This window comes from Ornithorhynchus anatinus, chromosome 9, assembly GCF_004115215.2.
Source record: "Ornithorhynchus anatinus isolate Pmale09 chromosome 9, mOrnAna1.pri.v4, whole genome shotgun sequence".
Classification (NCBI taxonomy): domain Eukaryota; kingdom Metazoa; phylum Chordata; class Mammalia; order Monotremata; family Ornithorhynchidae; genus Ornithorhynchus; species Ornithorhynchus anatinus.
In genome coordinates, this window is record NC_041736.1 from 60,065,731 (window position 1) to 60,089,244 (window position 23,514).

General features: G+C 46.1%; 1 protein-coding gene across 1 annotated transcript; it reads left to right on the forward strand.

Moving 5' to 3' along the window:
* Positions 1–4,551: 4,551 nt before the first annotated feature.
* Positions 4,552–23,173, forward strand: CALM2 (calmodulin 2). Its single transcript, XM_029072059.1, has 6 exons — positions 4,552–4,624; positions 11,075–11,105; positions 21,100–21,243; positions 21,352–21,458; positions 21,870–22,005; positions 22,510–23,173. The coding sequence occupies exons 1-6, from the start codon at positions 4,622–4,624 to the stop codon at positions 22,536–22,538; spliced, it is 450 nt and encodes a 149-aa protein (XP_028927892.1). The 5' UTR covers positions 4,552–4,621; the 3' UTR covers positions 22,539–23,173.
* Positions 23,174–23,514: the final 341 nt, after the last annotated feature.

Genomic DNA, 23,514 nt, shown 5'->3' on the forward strand with positions numbered 1-23,514 from the left:
CTTTATGGGTTGGAAGAGTATAGTAAACTCAGAACGACAATCCAAAACAAAAAAAAGACTTCAATATTGGCCCATCCCTGTTTCTATTTTATGGAAATGGAGCCAGAGACAGCGTTTTAAACCTCTGGAGTGAAGTATTTACCTTTTCCAGGAGGAGACAAAATCCAGGGACAGTCAGTCCCCCACTCTCCCCTTCTTCAAAATCTACAGAAATAATATCTCCTTGAAGAAGCCTTCCCTGACTAACTTCTAATCTCCCCACTCTTCTTTCAGTTATATTTATCGAGTGCCTAGTGTGTGCAGAGCACTGTACTAAGCAGTTGGGAAAGTACAGTAGTACAGTAAAACTCTCTTCCCCTCTTCAAAGCCCTACTGAGAGCTCACCTCCTCCAAGAGGCCTTCCCAGACTGAGCCTCCCCTTTTCCCTCTGCTCCCTCTCTGCTCCCCCTTCACCTCCCCTCAGCTAAGCCCCCTTTCCCTCCTTTCCTTCTACTCCTTCCCCTCCCCTCAGCACTGTGCTCATTTGTATATATTTTTATTACCCTATTTATTTTGTTAATGAGGTGTACATCCCCTTGATTCTATTTATCGTGATTACGTTATCTTGTTTTTTTGTCCGTCTGTCTCCCTGGCTTAGACTGTGAGCCCATCATTAGGCAGGGATGGTCTCTATCTGTTGCCGAATTGTACATTCCAAGCGCTTAGTTCAGTGCTCTGCACATAGTAAGCGCTCATTAAATACTATTGAATGAATGAATATAACAATAAACTGACACATTTCCTGCCCACAACGAGATTACAGTCTAGAATTTTCAGCAGACCATTTGGGTGTCTACCCCTTAAGCACGCTGATGCTCACCCCATCCCCAGCCCCACAGCGCTTAGGTACATCTCCTTAAATTCCGCTGCTTCCCCTAGCTGTAATTTTAATGTCTGTCTTGCCCTCTAGACTTTAAGCTCCTTGTGGGCAGGGATCTTGTCTACCAACTCTGTTGTTCTGTCCCAAGCGCTTAGTACAATGATCCGCACAAAGTTAAGTGCTCAGTAAATCCCATTTGAAGCTCAGCGAGGTCTTGGTCCTGAAGTCTTAGGTCCAAGGCTGGTCTGATGTCCTTGACGGGAGATTCCTTCACCATCATCGTCATCCCTTTGGAGAAGTCAAGCATTCTGTAAATTGAATTGACTTGGAAAACGCTCAAATATACGTAAGTCTCAGTGGCCTGATCTTCCCGAAGGGGCCAGTAGGCTCTTGCTCTGCAGATGATGCTGTTTTATCATAAAATCATACCCTTGTTTTATTTCCTGCAGATGTACCCTTAGAATTAGAAAAGAATTTCAGACATCGAAAGGCATTTTCATCTACCCTATTTAAAAGGTCCAGAGAACATATACTTAGATGTATATTCTATAAGCACAAATATCAACGCACAAATTCCAAAGCTTTATTGTGCTTACATTTGTGGGTTTGGGGTTCAACGAATCAATCGGTGGTATTTATTGAGCACTTGCCATGTACAGGCCATTGTACTGAGCACTTGGGAGAGTACGTAACAACAGAAATAGCGGGCCACGTTCCCTTACAGTCTACAGGGGACTGTTTTCTTGGGTTTTCTAAATAATGCTACTTAATAACTGATATTTGTCGAGCGCTTTCTATGCTTCAAATTCTGGTCTGAGCACTGGGGAAGATACAAGATAATCAGGTCAAACACAGTCCCTGTCCCACACAGGGCTCACGGACTAAGAGGGAGAACAGGTATCGAATCCCCATGTTACAGATGAGGTAACTGAGGCACAGAGAATTGAAGCGACTTGCCCAAGATCACACAGCAGGCACGTGGCAGAGCCAGAACCAGGTCCTTCTAACTCCTCTTGGTCATATGCTCCCTGCTCCCTGCTCCCTCTAAAGAGAGGGTTATTCATTTTGTCATTTTGTTTCCCCTCGAAAACAATTCCCAAGTGTAGAGTCACCCTGTTGCTCACTCTGCGGTATACGATGGTTTCTGTGGTAGAATCTCTGGTGTACAGGATTGGTTAAGGGTTTATTAAACTCTAGGAGACAAGGGAGAATTTATCTGGATCAGTGAAAGGGTGTATTGGAGTTCCTGGTAGTGAAAGGCCTCTTTTGGTGTGAATGGAACAGGACCAGCTTTGAAGAGTTTAAAATCCCGATTTTTATCGTCTAAGAGACTAATAATAACCATAATAATTATAATGTTGGTATTTGTTAAGTGCTTACTATGTGCAGAGCACTGTTCTAAGCGCTGGGGTAGATTCAGGGTCATCAGGTTGTCCCACATGGGGCTCATAGTCTTAATCCCCATTTTACAGATGAGGGAACTGAGGCACAGAGAAGTGAAGTGACTTGCCCACAGTCACACAGCTGACAAGTGGCAGAGCCTGGATTCGAACCCAAGACCTCTGACTTCCAAGCCCGGGCTCTTTCCACTGAGCCACACTGCTTCTTCCATTGCCTAATACGATGACAATAGGAGCAATTTTCATACCAGCGGTTGTTCTCCTCTCCCAACTTTATCTCCCCAGCCCACCACCTCGGGATTCCTACGCCAAGTATACACTTGTAATATAGTGCTTGGCACAAAGTCAGCGCTTAACAAATATCATGTAACCACCCTCTTTGGTATATATTAATTTAGATACCTTACTATTGAATCACTAATTTACACACACTTCCACTTCTCTTTCTTGCTCTCATCTGTAAATAATTTCAATGTCAACTCTCCTGGCAACTGTCAGCTCCTCTGTACTGCACTGTACTCTCTCAAACGCACCAGTACGGTGTTCTACGTGCAGCAGGACTGTAAGCTCCTCTAGGGCAGGGATCTTGTCTACTCTCCTGAACTCTCCCAAGTGCTTAATACAGTGCCTGTACTCAGTAGATGCTCAATAAATACAATCGAATGATTGATAAGGTCATCATGTGACTGTCAACTCTGTGTGGGCAGCTAACACGTCCACCGATTCTGTTGCATTGTACTCGCCCAGCATTTTGTAGTCCCTGCACCCAGTGAGTGCTCAATAAATATGATTGATGACGATGATGTGACTAACGACAGTGTATTTCCGGGGGGTGCCACGTTTGGAGGGAAGAAGGACTGTCATTTTGAAGCTTCTATTTTTGTTTGGGCAGGTTGATGTCATAATCAGTTTCTTTCTGGCTCTCGATTTAGCGAGAGCGAAGGGAAAAACAAAATCCGTCTCCCCCTCTAGACTGTGATTTCCTGGTGGGCCCGTGTCTGCCCATTCTGTTATCCTCTCCCAAGCAGTTAGTACAGTGCTCTGAGCCCAGTTGAGTAATCGATAAATGCCACCGATTGATTGATCGATGGATGGATGCGGCCTGCTACCAAGCAAGAGCCGAGCGTGCTCCGTAGGGGTGTTAGAGAGTGGCTTGGGGCCCTGGTAGAGATCCAAGCGGGGAGTTCTCTGGCTCAGAATTGGGAAACCTTTTTTTTTTTTTTAATGCAGTATGATTTAATAGTCCTTTGCAGGAAGCCTTTCTTTTCTTTGAATTTCAATTATGTAACCTCCAGTTTCAGTGTGCGTGTGCATGTGTGGGGTGGGGGCCTCTCCCTATCTTCGGCTAAACCCTGTGAGGGGCTAGTTTTGAGCAGCTAACTAGAGGCCTGCAAAATAATCACACGCACACACACACTTTGAGGCAATCGTGTGAGACAAAGCGATATTTTTAGGCCCGAGGGAAGCACGGTGCGATTAAAGGATGGCTTGGGCGATGTGAGGGGACTGGATCAAGTCACATAATGGACGCCCACGCTGCTGCGCAGCCAGGACCTGAGGGGCTGGAATTTGGAGGGCGGGCTGGGGAAGGAAAGATGTCCCCCCAATCGGGCATCTGGGGTGATTTTTTTCATTTATTTTTTATTTTTGGTAACAGGGTAACCCAAGGCGGGTCCTGTCAGTGAGCCCGGGCTCCTGGAACGGTAGCCGGTGGGGTGGAAATCGGGGTGGGGGGGGGAGCGCCTCTCAGATACTGGGTGATTTTTCCGCCCCCCTTCAAGGTCGTCTTGGACGCGGCGTGGGCATAGGTGTGCGCACATATGTACACGTGTGTGTGTGTGTGTGTGTGAGGAGGGAGGGGAAGGCGATGGTGCGGCCTGGCGCAGTTGGCAGGACCGGCCGGCTCGTGCGGCAACAGCCGCGGCCCAACGGCTGCGTGTCCCAGTGACGCATTGCAGGTACAAACCGACCAATGGGAGCGCCTCCCGGTCTCAGCGCTCCTCGGCGCCCCGCGCCGGTGTCCTCCGCGCCGAAAAGTAGCGCCTCTGAGGCGTTTCCCTCCGCCCCCCCACATCGCCCCTCCACCGGGACGACGGGCGAGCCCCCCTTCTTCGGATCGATAGCTCCCTTCCCATCCCGAATCGATCGCCCCCACCCCCCCCAGAAGACTGAAAAGGGGGGGTGGTCCTCCTCAGTTGACCGGAACTCGTTTCTCCGTTCCGTTATCTGCGGTGGCGCGGAGGGATCCAGGGGCGGGAGGTGTTTATGAGGCGCCGGGGGCGGAGGAAGAACGAGTCGAGCGCAGCAGCCGAGGCGGAGGTTGTATCAGCTCGGTGCTTGAGAACCCAGACAGGCTTGCGGCATGGTGAGTGCGACCCTGCCGCCTCGGATCTCGGGGTGATGGCGGGGTGGGGGGGGAGATCCGGGAGGATGGGGGCGCCCAGAGGGGGGGCGGTGGATGTCTCCCCCCCCCCCCGACCTCGATGCCGGTTTGGGCGGCGTGTGTCTATATGAGGGGGGGGGAAAAGGGCGTCGCAGGTGTTGTTCCAACAGCCCTGAGGGAGGAAAGGCGGCCCGACCGTTGGGGCGGGGGAGGGGAGGAGCGGGAAGCTTTGTCTCGCGGCTCCGCCACGCGCAGGAGGGGGCGACCCCGGGGCGCGCATGCGCGCGAGCGCGCGCCGCTCGCCCCCTCCCGCGCGCCCCCCCCCCGCGGGGCCGGCGCGCGCATGCGCCGGCCGCCTCGAGGCGGCGGGGCGCGCGCGCCTTTGCGGCATCGCCGCCGGTTCCCCCCTCCCCCACCGGGGTCCCAACGTCAGCCTCCCCGACGTTGCGTCCAGCACAGTGTCGGCACGGGGGTTGAGAAGGGGCCTGGGTTCTAGTACTAATGTGGGAATTGAAGCCCTTATTCTGTGCAGAGCCCTGGTCTAAGCGCTGGGGGAGATGCAGGGTCATCAGGTGGTCCCACGTGGGGCTCACAGTCTCCATCCCCCTTTTGAAGATAATTGCGGTGTTGAAGCGCTTATTATGTGCCAAGCACTGTTCTAAGCTGCAGGGGTAGACACAAGCATTGCCCCACATGAGGCTCAGAGACTTCATCCCCACCTTGTTGACCGTGAACCCGTCGGGTAGGGATTGTTTCTATCTGTTGCCGAATTGTCCATTCCAAGCGCTTAGCACAGTGCTGTGCGCACAGTGAGAGCTCAGTAAATAGAGCGAATGAATGAATGCACAGTGCAGGCCCTGCCTTCTCTTGTCTCCCACGCCTTCTGCGTGGCTCCCTTTGCCCCCACAGCATTCACGTTGTCTGTACTTCTATTTATTTGTATTTGTCTTTTGCACCCACCCCGTAGACTGTGAGCTCGTTGTGGGCAGGGAATGTCCCTGTTGATTGTCGTGCTTCCCCAAGCGCTCAGTACAGTGCTCTGCACCCAGTAGAGGAGCAGGAGTGGAAAGAGCCCGGGCTTGGGAGTCAGAGGTGGTGGGTTCTAATGCCGACTCCGCCACTTGTCCGCTGTGTGACTTTGGGCAAGTCACTGAACTTCCCCGGGCCTCAGTTCCCTCTTCGGTCAAATTCATTCATTCAGTAGTATTTATTGAGCGCTTACTATGTGCAGAGCACTGGACTAAGCGCTTAGACTGGGAGCCCCACGTGGGACAAGCTGCTGGCCCTGTATCTCCCCCAGGGCTTCGAACGGTGCTTGGCACATGGTAAGTGCTTAACAAATACCGTGTTTATCATGATTAAGTGCTTAATAAATTCGACTGAGTGAATGTGGGTGCCCAATAAATAATATCGATTCCCAGGCCAATATTAAACGTTGACTCCTGTTTGTGTGTACACACACCCACACCCCCCAGAGAGGGCAGGGGTTGTAATGTTAACCCCGAGCCCCGTTTATCCACACACATCCCTAATATTTCAGGGCACCTCAGTCTCTCATGGGTGGAGGTCCCTTCTCACAGACCCTTCCTCCTCCCCGCCAATCTGATGATGGTGGGGGTGAGGAGAGGCGGGGCACGGTGCCCGCCATCTGCCGTGGCCACCTTATCGCGGGGCTCCCTCCTCTTGTGCAGAATCCCCATCTCTTCCGCCTCTCTCTGATGGGTAAGAGGTGCGAATCCTTGACCCACCTCTTTCCCGAAGAAAGGATTCCCGGGCAAGTGAGAGACGGCAGGGATCCCCGAGAATGTCACTTGGGGCTTTTGCTGCAGTGCAGTGGATACATTTTGACGTTAGATCCGTCCCGGATTCATGGTAGGCATGAGACTTACCGAGAAGGGTTGCACGTTGAGGTGTGACTTCCGATCTTGTTTTGAGAAGGGGTGTTTTTTTGTTTTTTTTTGGTATTTCTAGTGCGTTGACTCACAAAATGAAAGCGCCACCCCACCTCACAGATGCTGGAGATCCTCCTGTAAAACGAAATTATGACAGTTGAAATTCAAGGTTACAGTTCTGGGTGTGTGCAGGAAGCAGGGTGACAATTTAACAGACTTGGTAGGCCAGGGCCAGCAGAAATCTGAACCAAATGGGGTGTAAGAAATGCAAGTGGAATATTTTAGCTCTAATCTTGATATCCCGGTTTTAAACTTGGATTCGGATTGCCCAGGTTAACTCGATGTGAATTTATCCAGTTACCTGCTCCCCGTGAAAAGTTAGACTGCAAGGGTAAGGTGCCAAGCTATGTGTGGATCACTCTTCCATCAGCCCCCTGTATTAAGCTCTTGGGAGAGTGCAACACTATATAACAGACACATTTCCTGCCCACAAGGAGCTTAGAGTCTAGAGAGGGAGACAGATGTTAATATAATTGAATTACAGAGATGTACTGTGTATGTGTATGTATGTACATGTATGTGCTGTGGGGGTGGATAAAGGAACAGGTCAAGGTGACCCAGAAGGGAATGGGAAAAGAGGAGATGAGGGCTCCTCTGTTTTATTTTATTTTCCCCACCCTTCCCCTTCGTTATATCTAAAGCTTAGTATTGGCCATAGAATAGTTTTTGCCTCATTGAGCATTAAAAGCCCAGAAACACTTGCTATTCATATAGTTTTTTTTCCAAAGACCTGAATAGAAGTGAAAAAGGTGTTAGCGCATAGATTTATTGAAACCCAATAGTTACTAGCGGCGTTGGGTCCACCCTTAGTTCCGTCGTGAGGATTTTGCAGATTTGATTCTAAAACATTGGCAGTTGGGGGTTGGAGTGGAGTCAGTCCATCTCATTAGAGACACCTTATTTTTAATAAAATTAATTCCCTGTAGTGCCCTGTGAATCCCAGCTCTGCCACTTGTCGGCTGTGTGACTGTGGGCAAGTCACTTAACTTCTCTGTGCCTCAGTTCCCTCATCTGTAAAATGGGGATTAAGACTGTGAGCCCCACGTGGGACAACCTAATTCCCCTATGTCTACCCCAGCGCTTAGAACAGTGCTCGGCACATAGTAAGCGCTTAACAAATACCAACATTATTAGAAGCAACATGGCCTAGTGGACTAGGGACTGTGTCCAGTCTGACAATAGTACCTGGCACGTAGTAAGCACTTAACAAATACCTTTTAAAAAAAGAAATATTTCACCATCTGTGAGACCAATATGGGGCAGCCATTTTTCAGAGCTGACACTCCAAGGAAGATGTTGGGTGTGGGTTTTTTCTTTTTTAAAAGAGAACAAAAGTCTGCCTTTGACCTAGGGCGGAGTAAAGATTTAACTACATAATATACTGGTTTATATAGTCCAGTAATCCATATCGTCTAGTAGTTGAAGCTTTCAGCTACTAACAAGTGCTCAATACAGTGCTCTGCACACAGTAAGGAGCTCCTACCCCTGATTGACTCTTCTCTTGGGGGAACCAAAGACTTCCTCTGGGTCCAGAGTGAATAATTGAATTGTGATGCACTTCAGGGCTGGCATTTATTCCTTAACTTGCAAACCCGAAGGGTGTTTATTAAGCCAGAGTTGGTCAGAATTTAGAACCGTTGGAACTGAAATTCATCTGAGCTCTGAAGGTAGTGGTCATCCAGCTTCCACCGGCACCATGCCCAGCCCACCGAATGGGTTTCCTGATATGCAACCTTCAGATTATTGGGCCATCTTAATAACTATGGTGTTTTTAAGCGCTTACTGTGTGCCAAGCACTGCACATCTTCACAAGGCTCCTCCTTGTCACCCTTCTGCTTCGCCGCTAAAGGTGGGGCACTGTTATTTGACCAGCTACTCCTGATTTTCTGTTTTTGGGGGGTGAAGAGGAGTGGAGTGTGCGATTTATCTTCAGTTGTGAAGATTGGGTAGTGGCTGCCCGGATCTTTGCAATATATTAAATATATTACACACAATCCTCTTTTTAATGAAATTGTCGATGCGCAATGTAGTGCTCTACCAAACCACTTTGCCAGGGTAGTAACTATCAGTCAGTGATATTTATTGAGCACTCCCTGTGTGCAGAGCACTCTTCTAAGCACTTGGGAGGACAAGAGAAATGAGCAGATATGTTCCCTGTCCATAGTGAGCTTATAATTTATTATGTGCTGTTGAGTCATTTCCATTTCATAGCGACTCCATGGATATACTTTCTCCAGAACATCCTGTCCCCTGCCGTAATCTGCAACCTTTCTAACAGTTCTTCTGTTATCTTTATGGTCTCTATCCATCTAGCTGCTGATCTAGAGGATAATAATTATAGTGTTTAAGCTCTTACTATGTGCTAAGCACTGGGTGGATACAAGGTAATGAAGTTGTCCAATGTGGAGCTCACTGTCTTAATCCCCATTTTACAGATGATGTCACTGAGGCGCAGAGGGAGAGAAGCATCTTGCCCAAGGTCACGCTGCAGAGCCAGGATTAGAACCCATGTCCGCTGACTCCCAAGCCCGAGCTCTTGCCACTAGGCCAAGATGAGCGTAGCAAGCAAAGGGAGGGGTGGGGGGGGGGGTAAGATTAGGTGGCCCAGGTTGATCTTTTATGTAGTCAAGGACCAGCCTTTATCAGGCTTTGGGTGGTGCCGCAAATGGGCTAGCCAAGGACGGACTACCTCTGCCACGTGGAAGGGACTGTTGGCCGTGCTCCCACACATGGGTTAAAGTTCATTTCCAAAAGCATCTTTGCCACGGCTATATAACATTTACGGCTATGCTTCAGTCATCTTTTGAGAGAGGTGACCCAAGGGTCACCCTACTTATCAATATTAAACTCAGCTCTTTAATACACTTGCACAATCTTTAGGGAAGCCAGGGCAGGATACTGTACCATTAAAAGTGCCAGGGGAATTAAATATCTCTTGCATCCCAGTGTTTGTCTCCCTATTAGGACAAAGATTAAGGAGTTTGACTTCCCTTCAGTGAGACTAGAAGGATTGCTCTTCCCCGAATCCGTTGAGCCATAGAAAAAGTGCCTTGATTTCAAGGAGAAAGTTACTCGAGTGAAGTAGAACAAAGTTGAGAAGAGATTTAGTAGATTCTAAATGGAAGCTTGCTATTGCAACAGCCTGTTCTTAATAAAAGCTGTGCTTTTTTTCTCTCTCTCTCTTAGCTGTCAGGGTCTGGAGTGATAATAGGATACAAAACTTATGTCCTTCCAGAACCTACAAAGAAATTCTTTACTCTGCAGGTGTGATTAAACACCAGAACTGGCTGCCGATAGAGATTGTGGGATTTTCATCCCTGCAGATTCCTAAAAATAGGATAAACCACCACCTGTCTTGGGTGGTTTTAGGTGTTCACTCGGAATTAGGGAACTAGACCAGATCACCTTGCTGGTGGTGACTTATTTTTAGTGTTTATTTGGGTTACAGTGTAGGAATTATGTTACTCCTCATCTACTGAAGTCTAGAAAATGAACCCCTTATGGGTCTACTCATGCTAAAGGAGGATGATTAGAAACTCACTTTGAAATTTTGGTCTTGGGAGAAAACTAGACTAGAGAAAGCTAGTGGAGTTGCTGGGGTTGCCTCATCCTTGGGGCAGTTTTTGTGGCCTACTTAAGAGGAGGAATCTAAGAAACCCGCTACTGTGTCCCCGAGAATCCTTCCAAGACAAGTTCCAGAGAGAAACATAAGCAGGAGGAGTTCAGAACAGGAATTCAAGAGATCCCTCCCTGCTTTTCGAAGGACACTTGGCCAAACCCTGAGTGGCTTATAGGAAGACGCTTGGCTAACTGGATTTGCAGATGTTTGAAGAACCTCACCTTAGCTACTAGTTAAAATCAAATACCTGCTCAGAGCTGCTGCCAAAAGGGAAGTTGATGTTCTCAGGGAACGTTAGTCAGCAGTGCCCTGTGTACGGTCGGCCTTGCTCGAGCTTCAGGAAGCATCTTGATTTGAATGCTTCTTCAATTTTCTGCTGAAGTTCTAAACGAGAGGAGTGTTAAAATGTCTCTCCTTCCCCCCACCCTTTTATTTTTGAGGGGGCCGGGGGTGGTCAACTCTAGGTAGCCTTGATTTTTAATAATGTGAATCTTGGTTTCGGTCCCACTCAATGAATGCCTTGTTTACGCAACTGCATGTACCGGTTTTGTAGAAATCCTTGTAGCAAACTGTAGGGTTACCTTGGTGGGGGAGAGAGTGAGCGACTTTGAGTATCGTGGTGGGTTTTTTGTTAACATGCCCTGTGGCTGAGGGAGAGATGATCAATTTATTTTCTGCTCTTCCAGGAAGTGTGGAAGGCCAGAGCATTTGCTGGACCTCACAGCATGCAAGAGCCTGAAAATAATGTGGCTTTGAGCTTCTTACCTTTGGTGTAACATTGTCTTGATCCGTAGCCATGTGGTTTATTTCCGAGTTGAAGAACTGCTTTCTCACTTACTAACTCCACTACTTCTCTTGCAGGCCGATCAACTGACAGAAGAGCAAATTGCAGGTGAGCCAAATGCTTTGCTGCTCTTACAGCCAACTGGGCCGTACTAAACTGATTTAATAGCAAAATAATCATTTTAGCATGCTTTGAGTTGCCTACTTTCAAATCATAAAGCGCGAGAGCATTACCTGGGTAGCTTTTTTTTTTAATGCCCCCCTTTCATCTCTAGGAAGATGACCAAGACCAAATGCAATTGCTAAATGCATATTAAGCACCAGGTGACATTAACTGATCCTGTTTCAGTTGGGGATGAGTGCACAGTCTTAGGGGTGGGATTTTATGGATTTTTGGACATGCCAACAAATTGATCTAGAAGGGTTTTTCCTGTGTGTGCGCGCGAGATTACTCTGCCCTATGACTCAAATGCCACATATCCAATTTCATCAAGCTCCAGAGCAGTTGCTAATGTTGATGCTGATCCCTAGGCAACTGCCCCAAGCCAAGTCGAGTGAGGTTCAGAATAGAAGAGGAAAGGAAGAGGATATTTCCATTCAAGGATCATTAACTTGAAAGTCAAGGGACCAGAAATAATGGGCTTTGAATGCAGATTCTCCACCATACTATCAAATTAGTTAGTAAAGAACAATAGCATCTTTAGCTAATTGGAGTTGAATTATTGAAGTCAATATGGTTGTAAAAGCGATTTTATTGCATTTAAAGAGTCAGGTTGAGAATCACCCTGCTCAGAGTAACAACTGGCATTTGGTCACATTTAATTAACATTTCTGTATATTCTCTCTAACTCTAAGCTACTGAAAATTGCTTGGTTTTCCAAGTGTGTTCTTCCCATTATGTAGTGCACGGAAAATTAAAACTCTGTAACCTGTTCCAAATCTTGGTTTTAAAAATAAATTCTCACTGAATATGCATTTTTAAATCAGATTGTCTCCAACTATAGAGATAATTGGACCACTAATGGTTTTAGCGCTATCTTACAGGCTACAGGGCTTAAATACAAGGAAGTCGGAGAAACAAACATCAGAAGTATCATTAGTATTGAGTGAACGAACACTTTCTCTGTGCAAGGATTAGCATATGGAAGGAATCCTTGTCCCATTAGATGTAGATACAGTAAATTAATGCTTTTAATAAGAATGCAAATATACAAAAACATCTGAATAAATGAAATATAAATCATGGCTCAGTGGAAAGAGCACAGGCTTTGGAGTCAGAGGTCATGGGTTCGAAGCCCGGCTCTGCCACTTGTCAGCTGTGTGACTGTGGGCAAGTCCCTTCACTTCTCTGTGCCTCAGTGACCTCATCTGTAAAATGGGGATTAAGACTGTGAGCCCCACGTGGGACAACCTGATTCCCCTGTGTCTACCCCAGCGCTTAGAACAGTGCTCTGCACATAGTAAGCGCTTAACAAATACCAACATTATTATGGACTGAGGTGGCTGAAGGGATAGTGTGACCTTAAGGGGCAGGGTGGGTGGATTCATCCAGGAATGCCTTTTGGAAGCAGACCTCGTGCAATAAAATAAAAGGATTTTTATCATCTCAAGCCTGCATTAGAGACTTTTAAAGCATTTTATTAATCTTTAGAAAATTAGATGCTTAATGATAGGCTTTGACATAAAGCTAGTCTCATGTAAAAAAAAAAACACAAAACCTGTTATCTAACTTTTTTTATTATTAACCGGGTGACTGTAAAGTGTCTTTTCTGGAGCCATCCTAAATGGAGTTTAATTTTCAAAAAAGAACGTGGTCCGCCTAAGGCATTTACTGTAAAACTAAGCGTCAAAATCAGTGCTTGGCACGTAGTAAGCGCTTAACAAATACTATAATTATTATTTGAGGGAGACCTGTCAGTTCTAATGTGAAAAAACAAGATTCTTAAATGTAGCATGGGTGATTTTTTTTGAATCTCAGAAATATGGTCTTGTTTGAGATTCTGGAGCTTGGTCTTATGAGTTAATGGTATATGAGATGTCTAAAAAAAAATTAAAAAAAATTTGTGGTAAGAGACTCGTGGAGTAATTTACCCGCTGACTAAAAGAAACCTACTTTGTTTTTATTGTTGAAGCTGTTTGTTAATATTCTCTTCTCCAATCTCAAAGGGCATCACAGAACAGTTCAGTGTGACATCACTGAAGGGTTCACTCAAAATGTTAACAGCCCTGCACTGATGTCCTCAGATATTGCTGCTTATGGTGTTGAAGGTCTGATGCAGTGAAAATGCAGGACAGGCTACTGCGGGCTTAGGAAAAAAAAAAAAAATCAATGCACTGGTGTTCCTACTGGAATAGAAGTTCAAGGTTAGTTTTGGGCCTTAAAAACCACCTCTTTCATGTAGGATCTCATAACCTCATCAAATTAGTCTCATAGCTTCTATTTCCCTTTCACACATGCTAGTTTTATAGTGTAGTTTAGAATGCTGGCATGTCTGTGGCTTCGTAGGTTGGATACACACCTTAAGGAGGCAAACAAACTTCTAGTTGCCCTTCACCTATGTTGACTTCTAGTGTAGTTTAGAATGCCAGCGTGTCTGTAGCCTCTTAGGATGGATAGACACCTTTTTAAGGAGCAAACGGCAGCTCTCTCATTCCAACTTGATCCTAAACGTCAATTCCCCAGTGAGGATCGTGTTTCCTGGAGAACCAGGTTGCATCTATCTCATTAAAGGACTGGAGTGAAGAGCTGATCCTAAAGCCAGCCCAGAGAAGCGGAAGGGCCCTGGAGAAAACTGGTGGCTGGAAGCTCGGGTCTTGCGTCCATCCTCTTGTAGGTCAAGGGGGAGGTGTAGAGGAAGGACGGGGGAGTGAGTGCTCTGCACACAGTAAGCGCTCAGTAAATATATCTGAGTGAATGCCAACTGGTCCTGAAGTCTCTAAGAGGTAACGAGATTGATTATTAACTTAGTTTTTAAAAATACTAAACTGCCTCCAAATCAACGGCTGAGGTGTTCCTTCAGTAATTAAGGAAAGCAATACAGAAAATTTACTGGTTTTTTTGTTGTTTTGGGTTTTTGTTTTTTGTTTTTAATGGAGGGGGTTTGTTCCCAATGTGGGGGGTGGCTTTTTTTTTTTTTTTTTTTTGGTGAATCCTCCAGTAAGGCAAATGTGTTGAGTGTACTCGACTGCAACATGAACCACAATTCTGTCTATCCAGGTTGAACTTGGATTTTTCTAACATCAAACACATAGTGAAAACACATGCAGTGGGCAGACAGGTTACTGCTAAACCTGCATCTTGATTGAGTAGAGTTGAAGCTGGCCGGAGAGAGGCTCGAGTAGCTCATTTTGGAGACCGATTGGTCTAGTCTGGACAGGGAGAGCCTGGAGGTGGGGAAGTTTGCAAGAGAAAGGCGATGCAGCAGGTGGTGACCAGGACGACAGTTTGGCGAGGAGGGGGTTGGGATCTGGAGGAGATAATGCTAGGGATGATGGTGACTGACAGATGGACTAGGTAGGTTGAAAGAGGAAGAGTCAACTCATGCCATTTTAAGTGGCAGGCTTGTGAGACAGGAAGGATCGCGGTGTTGTCTGTGGTGGGTGAGGGAAGATGGGCAATTCAAGTTGTAGACATGTTGAGTTTGAGGCACCCGTGTGATACATCCAGGCAGAGAGGGCAAATGGGATGAGAGGTTGGGGCTGGTGAGAGAGAGCTGGTCATCCTGAAACCCATGGGAGTGTGGCTGAGGTGCCGCAAAAGAGCGAGGGTAGATTGTGAATAGGAGACCCAGAATTAAGCTTTGAGAGGACCCCCTCCCGACCTCCCACAGATTAAAGGGACAGAGGAAGAGTTGGCGAAAGAGCCAGAGAGGGAGGAAGAAGCAGAAAAGGATAATAGATGAAAGTAAGATGGTGTAATTTCCAGGAGAAGGTGGTGGGTACAGTGTCAAAGACTGTAGCAAAGTCTAGGGGATTTAGGAGTCGGCTCAGAGGCACGGGTAGAAGGGATTGAGTTTGGAAACACAGGTGGGAGATCTCATGAAGGGCAAAGGAGATTTTGGGGGTGTTTGAGCCTGATTGTGATTTTTGTTACTAAAATGGATGGCATGGTCACCGAGGGCCATTTTAAATGAGTTGTATGGGGAGTGGGTGAGGGAGTCGTTAAGGAAGGAGTGTTGGGTGGAGTTATAGCAGGTCATCTGCTAAGGAGCATTTTTTTAGCCTCAGAGGAAGAATAGTTTGGAAAATCTTCAACCCCATGCTAGTTCTTGCTTTAAATATGGTGTTGAAGAGTTTACTGCATGTCCAGTCCATGTCCCACATAGGCTATCTTTCCAGATGAGGCGACAGGCACAGAGCAGTGAAGTGACTTGCCCAAGGTCACACAGCAAGCCAGTGGCAGAGCTGGGATTAGAACCCAGGTCCTCTGACTCCCAAGCCTGGGCCCTTTCCAGTAGGCCATGCTGTTTCCCCAGCAAAGAGAGAAACACAAAGTTGACCCCACCGAACCTGCAGCCTCTTCTGGATTGAGGGGAGGGTTCAGTGAGTGGCTTGGTAAAGAGGTAGAAATCATCTGTTTGATCTTCTTAGCAACTTCGGCACAAGAAGCAGAGGAGTCCTTTAAAGAAGGTACCCTCCAGACCTGGAGTCCAAAAGCATGGGGGAGAACGGCTTTGTCTTTAACCCGGCCCACCTCCCCTTCTAACCCAACCCGGAGTCCCTGGTGGGAGGCTTGGCAGCAAAGCATCCTGCTAGCTACCCTTCGAGCGATGTGCAGTCTACCTCCCACCCTTCAAGTGGGCCAGTGCCAGGCTGGGCAGTTGGTCAGGGGATTTGCCCGGTGACATAGAACGCTTTCTCCGTCATGCCAGTCCATAAATCTTTGGAATCTCACCTTGTTTTCTGCAGGGGGGCCCCGATCCGAACTGCTTGGTGTTAAAGCACTGGGACCCTATTGGAGCCGGCTAGATTAGTTGCAGATCGAGGCATTCGTTAATTATGATGGCCAGACTACTAGCCAAAAGCAGTTGTCGCAGCTTTGACACACAACAAGACTCTAAGAAGTACCCATGTAGGTTCATTCATTGTATTTATTGGGCATTTACTGGGTGCAGAGCACTTTACTGAGCGCTTGGAAAGTACAATTCGGCAACAGATAGACAATCCCTACCTAACAGCGGGCACAGTGATCAGAACTTCACCAGTGAAGGCCTCAAGACCAGCCTCCTTCAGGATTGGTGCTTTACCAAGGCTGCCTAACTAATTCTGGAGAACGTGGCCAGAGGAGGTTGAAGAGTTTCTTTGCTTAAGAGCCTACTGGACCCACAGAGCCTCTTTCAAACAGGCCCGCTCCCTTTTGGCCCCCACAATCCACAGCCGAATGTTGGGAAGCAACGTGGCCTAGTGGAGAGAGCCCAGGCCCAAGAGTCGGACCCTGGGTTCTAATCTAATCCTGCCTCGGTTGTGTAACTGCTGTGTGACCGTAGGCAAGTCACTGACCTCGCACTAGGATTCGCGCCTTTTATTCCCCCCTCTCTCAGCCCCGCAGTGCTTATGTACATATCCATTTTTTTAATTTATATTGGTGTCTGTTTCCCCTCTAGACTGTAAGCCCATTGTGGGCAGGGAACGTCCACCAACTCTGTCATATTGGGCACTGCCCACAGTAAGTGATCAATAAATGATTGATTCTGTGCCTCAGTTTCCTTAACTGTAAAATGGAGATTCAATATCTATTTTCCCTCCTACTTAAGATTGTGAGCCCCATATGAGACAGGGACTATGCTAACCTGATAGATTTGTATCCACCACAGCTCTTAAAATGGTGCTTGACACATAGTAAGCACTCAACAAACACCATTTTAAAAACAAAACTGATTGGGGCTATCATTTTACCAGAAGTCAGTCTAGGGTGACCTGACAAGCTATAGTCCTAAAACTATCAGACTCAGCCATTGTAGTGCAAGAGGAACGGATAAAGAAACTCCCTGTGAGGTCACTAGAGCATTTTACAGTAAGCTATTTTTAATCTCTGGTGTGTGGTTAACTAAGAGCCTGAGCTAGCCAGATTGGGCTCTGCCTAGGTAGACCAAAGGCTTCCGGGAAGCCTCTAAAGAAGAGTGTCATCTTCTCTTTCCTGCCTGTCCTCCCCCTCCCCCAAAAAAGCCAACCTTGTGGGGTGATTATCCACACTAACCCCAACCGGACTTGCATTCTGGTATTGAAACAGGATATCCTGCTGATCAAACTGGCTACTGCAGTTACTGAAGACAGGCGACCTCTACTCCCATTAGCAGTGAGGTTGGGGAGAGTCTCTAAGACTGGGTATCCTTTGGGGAGGAGGTGCTGAGGACTGACAGAATTAATGCCCTTGATCAGCCCATATTTTCCTAGATTTTTCCTAGTTGTAGCATCTACTGAGTGGTGAGTTTCTTGTCCACAAAGAGCTTGTACTTTAATGGACAAGACAAGATATTTAGAGCACTAACAAAGCTGCGTAGGGGCTAAATAAATAACAGCCAGAGTTGCTTGAAGGGATGGTATGGTACAGGATGCTGGGAACATGTCTGCCAACTCTGTTGCATTGTGCCTCTCCTAAGCGCTTAACGCAGTCCTCCGCACCAGAGTTAAGCCCTCAGATGCCCCTGGGGAAATGAGAGGAGGAGGGATTTGAATGTAGTTTGTCTTAGGAGGGAGAGGGGAGGGAGTTGAAGCAGGAGCAACGACGAGAGCGAAGGGAAGGAGGCAGATTCGAGCAGTGTTCTGCTAGAAGGCTGGCACGGGTGAGGCAAGGAAAGCAGGCTAGGGCAGAATGGGTGAAGTGGGGCCAGAGACAGAGCCTGGAAGTGGGCTGAGGTCCCGGGGCAGGACTGTCCCATCACCCGAAGTCAGTTACCACCCCTTTCTTCCCCTGAATCAAAGATGAAGTCCATGCACGTCCCGAAATCAGTATCCTGAAAGCATTCACAGTTGGATTCAGTCGACTCACCGGGCTACATCTGAAACTTCAAAATACTCAAATTCCATTTATTTCTTGACATAAAAATTGATTCGGGTGGGCACACTATATCGCTAGTCCCCTCACTGCCTTCATTATCCCAAGGTACTTGGAAGCCCACTGCATGTCATTCACTTTTAATCACCCCCACTTCCCCATGCTTTGGAGAGAAAAGGGGGTGCTGTTGGATGGGGTTTTTTGGTCTGTGTAGGGTGTCGGGGGGTCTTATTAAAGTCTGCTCACCTTGATCACATGAACCTTCCTCTTCAGTTGGAAAACTGGAGTGGTAGGTACCTTGGGGACCGGGAGAAAGTCATTGGAGCAGAAGCCCTTACCTGATCCAACCCTGTACCAACCTAAAGGTTAGGAGCACCCAGTAATAGGTCTGCTCCAGGGAACTCATCACCCAGCACAAGTGTCCTGCTTACTACTCAACCTGTGTCCCCCTACCCGTCACCTATGTGGACGTCTGTTTCCCTGTGTACTGTGGATCCTGCGGATAGGTTTGGCACCTTCTGGCTCTGTTGCCTTGTTCTTTCCCAGCTGCTTGGATTGGTGCTCTACATGCAGTGAGCGCTCAGTGAAGCCCATCAATTGACTGAACCTGCTCTCCTAAGCCCACGGAGAGTTCACCTCTCCTCAGTGTAGCAGAAAGCCTCCTTATTCTCTCCGACCCCCGTGTTTCCTCCCCAGTCCTCCCCTCTGGCTCACCTAAATATATGCTTCCCTCAGGTTTCGGCAACATAGGGTGGCAACTGGCTTCCACTTAAGTGGGACTGCTCATCACCAGCTAAAGCCAAGGATGTGTCCGGCCTGGTTAACTTGAACAGTTAATAAATAAAAACTTATATTAAAAAAAGGTTTCATAGTAGGCACTTACATGCCATTATAATCCAAAATGGACACTGGCTGTGAACAATTTCAGAAAATAGCTTATGTGGTGGTTATGTTACAGATTTATTCTTGAGGGGAAAATGACATTTTCCTGATTTTTTTTTTTGCTTTTGTTTTTTGCTTTAGAATTTACAATACTCTAATTGAGATTGATCAAGATACACATAATTCAGGGTATTCAGCAGCTGTGTAGTACTTCTAAGGACACTTATTCCCATACTTCCCCCTAAAAGTACTAAATGTTTGAGAACTCCAACTTGGAGCTAGCTGTTGAAGGAGAAAATTCCAAGAATTCTTCAGTGCTTTGGAGACTTGTGTACTTTTGAAGGCGGTGCAGGAGAAAGGGAGTACTTGATGAACGGAGTAATAGTAGGTCGTGTCTTGGTCTGTAGGTTAGGTTCTAGTGCACAATCGTGCTGCTGCTGTCCGTGACTTCTTCATGGTATCATAAAGATGCAAGTCAAGATAGTCATTCTTCATGTTTGTCACACTAACCTTTTTCAAGTGTATTAGCTTAATCCAGCAGGGTTGAGCTTTTCTCATAAAGAGCTAGCCTGACTTCATGTAGACACATGTCATTTCTTTGAGCCGTGTCACAACTTGGGGAGGAATTTAAGATTAACACTTGTCCAAAAAGAGGAAGGTTTGGAGGTGAAGATACCTCAAATGGAATTTCATGTTCGCCCTGTGGACTTTAATATTCACGAATTTGCCCTTCCTCAATCTGGTTGATAATTTTTTTTACATTTATATATTTTTTATATATAAATATTTGTACACATCTTCCTGGGCATAGAATTAGAATTCCAAATGTTTGCCTTCTGCTGTTGGGATTTTTCCTTTGGTTTTGGCTGCACCACCTTTTAAGCCTCAGTGGGTTCCCCTAATCGGTAAGGTTTAGTGAACAGCTGTGGAAAGGTGAGAGAAAGGGGCCTGTATAATAATTGTATTCATTAAATGCTTACTGTGTGCCAGGCACTGTTCTAAGCTCTGGTGTCGATACAGGATAATCAGGTTGTCCACAGTCCCTGTCCCAAAAGGTTCACAGTCTTAATCATGCAATCTGAAGAAGTCATGGTGGTCAGAGCAAACACCAAAGCGTTTCCTAAATCTCAAAGCTCAATCGAGGGCACTTCTTTGGAAATATAGGGGCAGTAGGTCAGAAACAGGCAAAAAAGGAAACACTGCTTTGCCCATGAGGAACACATGCAAATTATTGCAATGTGGCAGCAAAATGTACACTTTCAGTGAGGGTTTGGAGAAAGCACATTAAAAGACATGGTGCTGTCAAACAACTTTTGACTAGCTTTTTCACTTGATTCTGGCTCAGCAACTAATCTCAAAGCATCCATTAATTTGAATGCAACAGCAACTAGAAAGTTGGGCGTCTCCCAACCCAAGGGATTTGGATCTAACCTTCTGAGAGAGATTGTTAAAGCTAAGTGGGATGCATTTTAAGAGTTGAATTTGAAAGGCATTACATCCTCTTTTCTCCCTCTAGACTGTCAAAGCTCCATGTGGGTAGGGAACATGGGTACCAACTCTGTTAACTTGAACTTTCCCAAGCACGTAGTTCAGTGTGCTATATGCAGTAAATACTCGACAAAGTTACAGATTAGAGTATAGTTACAATATAGACTAGCAAAAAGGAGAGCTCATGCTGTAGTATTTCCCAATTCCCCAACCTTGTTCTAGCAAAATCACGTCAGGATTGAGTGTAGTTGATGGGACTCTGGTTTGAGGCCTTAAATCATTCTTTCTGACATGATTGTTTGGTCCTTTTTCACTGCCATTTTGGGTTTGGTTTTTTTTTTTTCCTTCCATATATTTAGTAATCTTTATAGAATTTTTTCTCTTTACAGGCAGAGATTTGAGTCTCTGCATCCCAATTCCTTTCTTTCAAACTGATAGTTTTAACTAAAACATCTTCAGTAAACATGTTTGAACTGGTAGATAACCACTGCAGGTAATGTGGAATGACTTCTTGATTCCGATATGAGAACAGTACATTTAGTGCGTGTCCATTTCAGGATAGTTTTACCACTTACTATTCATGAAAAATAGCTTACACTCTTGCAGGCAAATGAATAGTCCGCCTCCCATCCTAAGAACTCCGCAAGACTGCTGGCATTGCTAAGCGTAAGCGAGATATTGGCCTGAATGTTGGGTCTTCCCCATGACTAAGCAATTCCAATTTTCTCTTTCCCAACAGAATTCAAAGAAGCTTTCTCACTATTTGACAAGGATGGTGATGGCACTATAACAACGAAGGAATTGGGGACTGTAATGAGGTCACTTGGGCAGAACCCAACAGAAGCGGAGCTACAGGATATGATTAACGAAGTAGATGCCGATGGTAAGTAAACGATTCTTCCAGCCTCTGCACTTTATTCCCCTCCCCATGCCCAGTTGGTGACTAAGAATTAAAGCTTTTTTTGTTGGTTTGTTTTGTTTCCCTCCTCAGGAAATGGCACTATTGACTTTCCAGAATTTCTGACAATGATGGCAAGGAAAATGAAGGACACAGACAGCGAAGAAGAAATTAGAGAAGCATTCCGTGTGTTCGATAAGGTACCAAACCGGTCTGACTCGCCTACCATGGGGTTCACATTTCAGTCAAAGCAACAAATTGACTTTTCAGCTGCAGCACTTTTGCCAGAGAAATTTTTAGGCGAGGTCGTGGGTTGGGCCGATGGGTCTTCCAGAATCGGCTTTTTGGAAGGATCGGCTGTGGCATACGCGACTCAGTATTCAAGTCTCCTCTTTTGGGGTCCTCCGAAGTTCATGGCATCTTACTGAAACCACTCACAGAATGATCTGTGCCATTAAAGTTCTTCCCAACGTTTCCATTTGGTTCTATCAAGCCTGGTCAGGCTATATCGAGTGTGGTTTTTTGGTTGGGGTTTTTTTTTTTTTTTTATAGTTAACCAGCTTATTCAATTTGAGGGGTGTTTATTTTTTGTTTTTGTGTTTTGCTTTAAGGACGGTAATGGTTACATTAGTGCGGCAGAACTTCGCCATGTGATGACAAACCTGGGCGAGAAGCTAACAGATGAAGAAGTTGACGAGATGATCAGGGAAGCAGATATTGATGGTGATGGTCAAGTAAACTACGAAGGTATGACTTGCAGTGCCAGTTGGGGATCCCCCTCTGCATCCCCTCCCGCGTCACTCTATGACTTGATGTAGTTGGCGAGGTGGAGATTAGACCTACAGAACAGGTTTTGAAGCCCCCTGTTTCAGATGAGGAAACTGAGACATAGAGAAGTTCAGTGACTTGCCTGCGATCACACAGCAGACCTGTGGGAGAGCTCGGATTTGAACCCAGTGCCTCTGGTTTCCAGGCCTATTCATCGCGATGCATTTGGTCTGAAGGGATTGTAGAAGGGGAACATCACGAGCCCCGGGAATAATTCTGACCTAGTGTGGGCCCTTGAGGAACTAAGATCCTTTTGTAGTTAACGGTGATTCAGTGGTCCGAGGCTTCCACCTCGGACGTTTGACGAGTCCAAATTCAGTTTTGGGGGTGGGGGGGGGACTGGGGTGCACTGTCATTGTATAGGATATCATGGCTGTTGAGAACCCTTCACTTAACCTTCTTTTATTTTTTGTTTTTTTGCAGAGTTTGTACAAATGATGACAGCAAAGTGAAGACATTGTACAGAATGTGTTAAATTTCTTGTACAAAATTGTTTATTTGCCTTTTCTTTGTTTGTAACTTATCTGTAAAAGGTTCTCCCCTCCCCCTCTTCTGTCAAAAGAATATGCATGTATAGTAATTAGGATTCCATTCCTCCATGTTTTTCTTCCCTTTCTCTTCCTGTCATTGTCCTTGAAACTTTTATTTTGGAAAATTGATCAAGTAACATGTTGCATGTGGCTTACTCTGGATATATCTAAGCCCTTCTGCACATCGAAACTTAGATGGAATTGGTCAAATGAGGGAACATCTGGGTTATGCCTATTATAAAGAAGTAGTTTTCTTTAGAACTGTCAGCATGTCATTGTTGAAAGTGTGGAGTGTAACTCTACGTGGACTCTGGACAGTCAACAATATGTACTTAAAGTTGCACTATTGCAAAACGGGTGTATTATCCAGGTACTCGTACACTATTTTTTTGTACTGCTGGTCCTGTACCAGAAAACATTTTCTTCTATTGTTACTATGCTTTTTAAACTTTGTTTAGCCACTTATTTTCAGAGAATCTGCTTATGGCACAAATTGCCTCAAATCCATTCCAAGTTGTATATTTGTTTTCCAATAAAAAATTACAATTTACCCATTGTTTCACTGTATCCTTGAGTTTTTTAAGGTTGGGGTATTTTTGATGTGGCTCTCAAGAATTAAAGGAGGCTCATCTACTGAAGGTCAACTCTCACACTGAATTGAAGTAGAAGCCAGTCGCGGGTGCCACTTGAGTTTCGAATGATCCCTTTCCTACCCCCCAATTTGGGTGTTGAGAACTAAAGTTGGCAAGAACGTACTTTCCGAAGAGTAGAGAGCACCAAGCAGCCCTTCTAGAATGTTTCTTGGAGTTATTCTGGAGCCTTGTTCGAGGCTGTAACCCCCTTGCAGGCAGGGGACGTGCCTACTGACACTTGGATTTTACTCGATAAATGCCATTAT

Coding starts and splice junctions, on each gene's coding strand:
- CALM2 (XM_029072059.1), top strand. Junction 11,106..21,099: donor GACAGAAGAGCAAATTGCAG/GTGAGCCAAATG, acceptor CTTTCCCAACAG/AATTCAAAGAAGCTTTCTCA. Junction 22,006..22,509: donor TGGTCAAGTAAACTACGAAG/GTATGACTTGCA, acceptor GTTTTTTTGCAG/AGTTTGTACAAATGATGACA.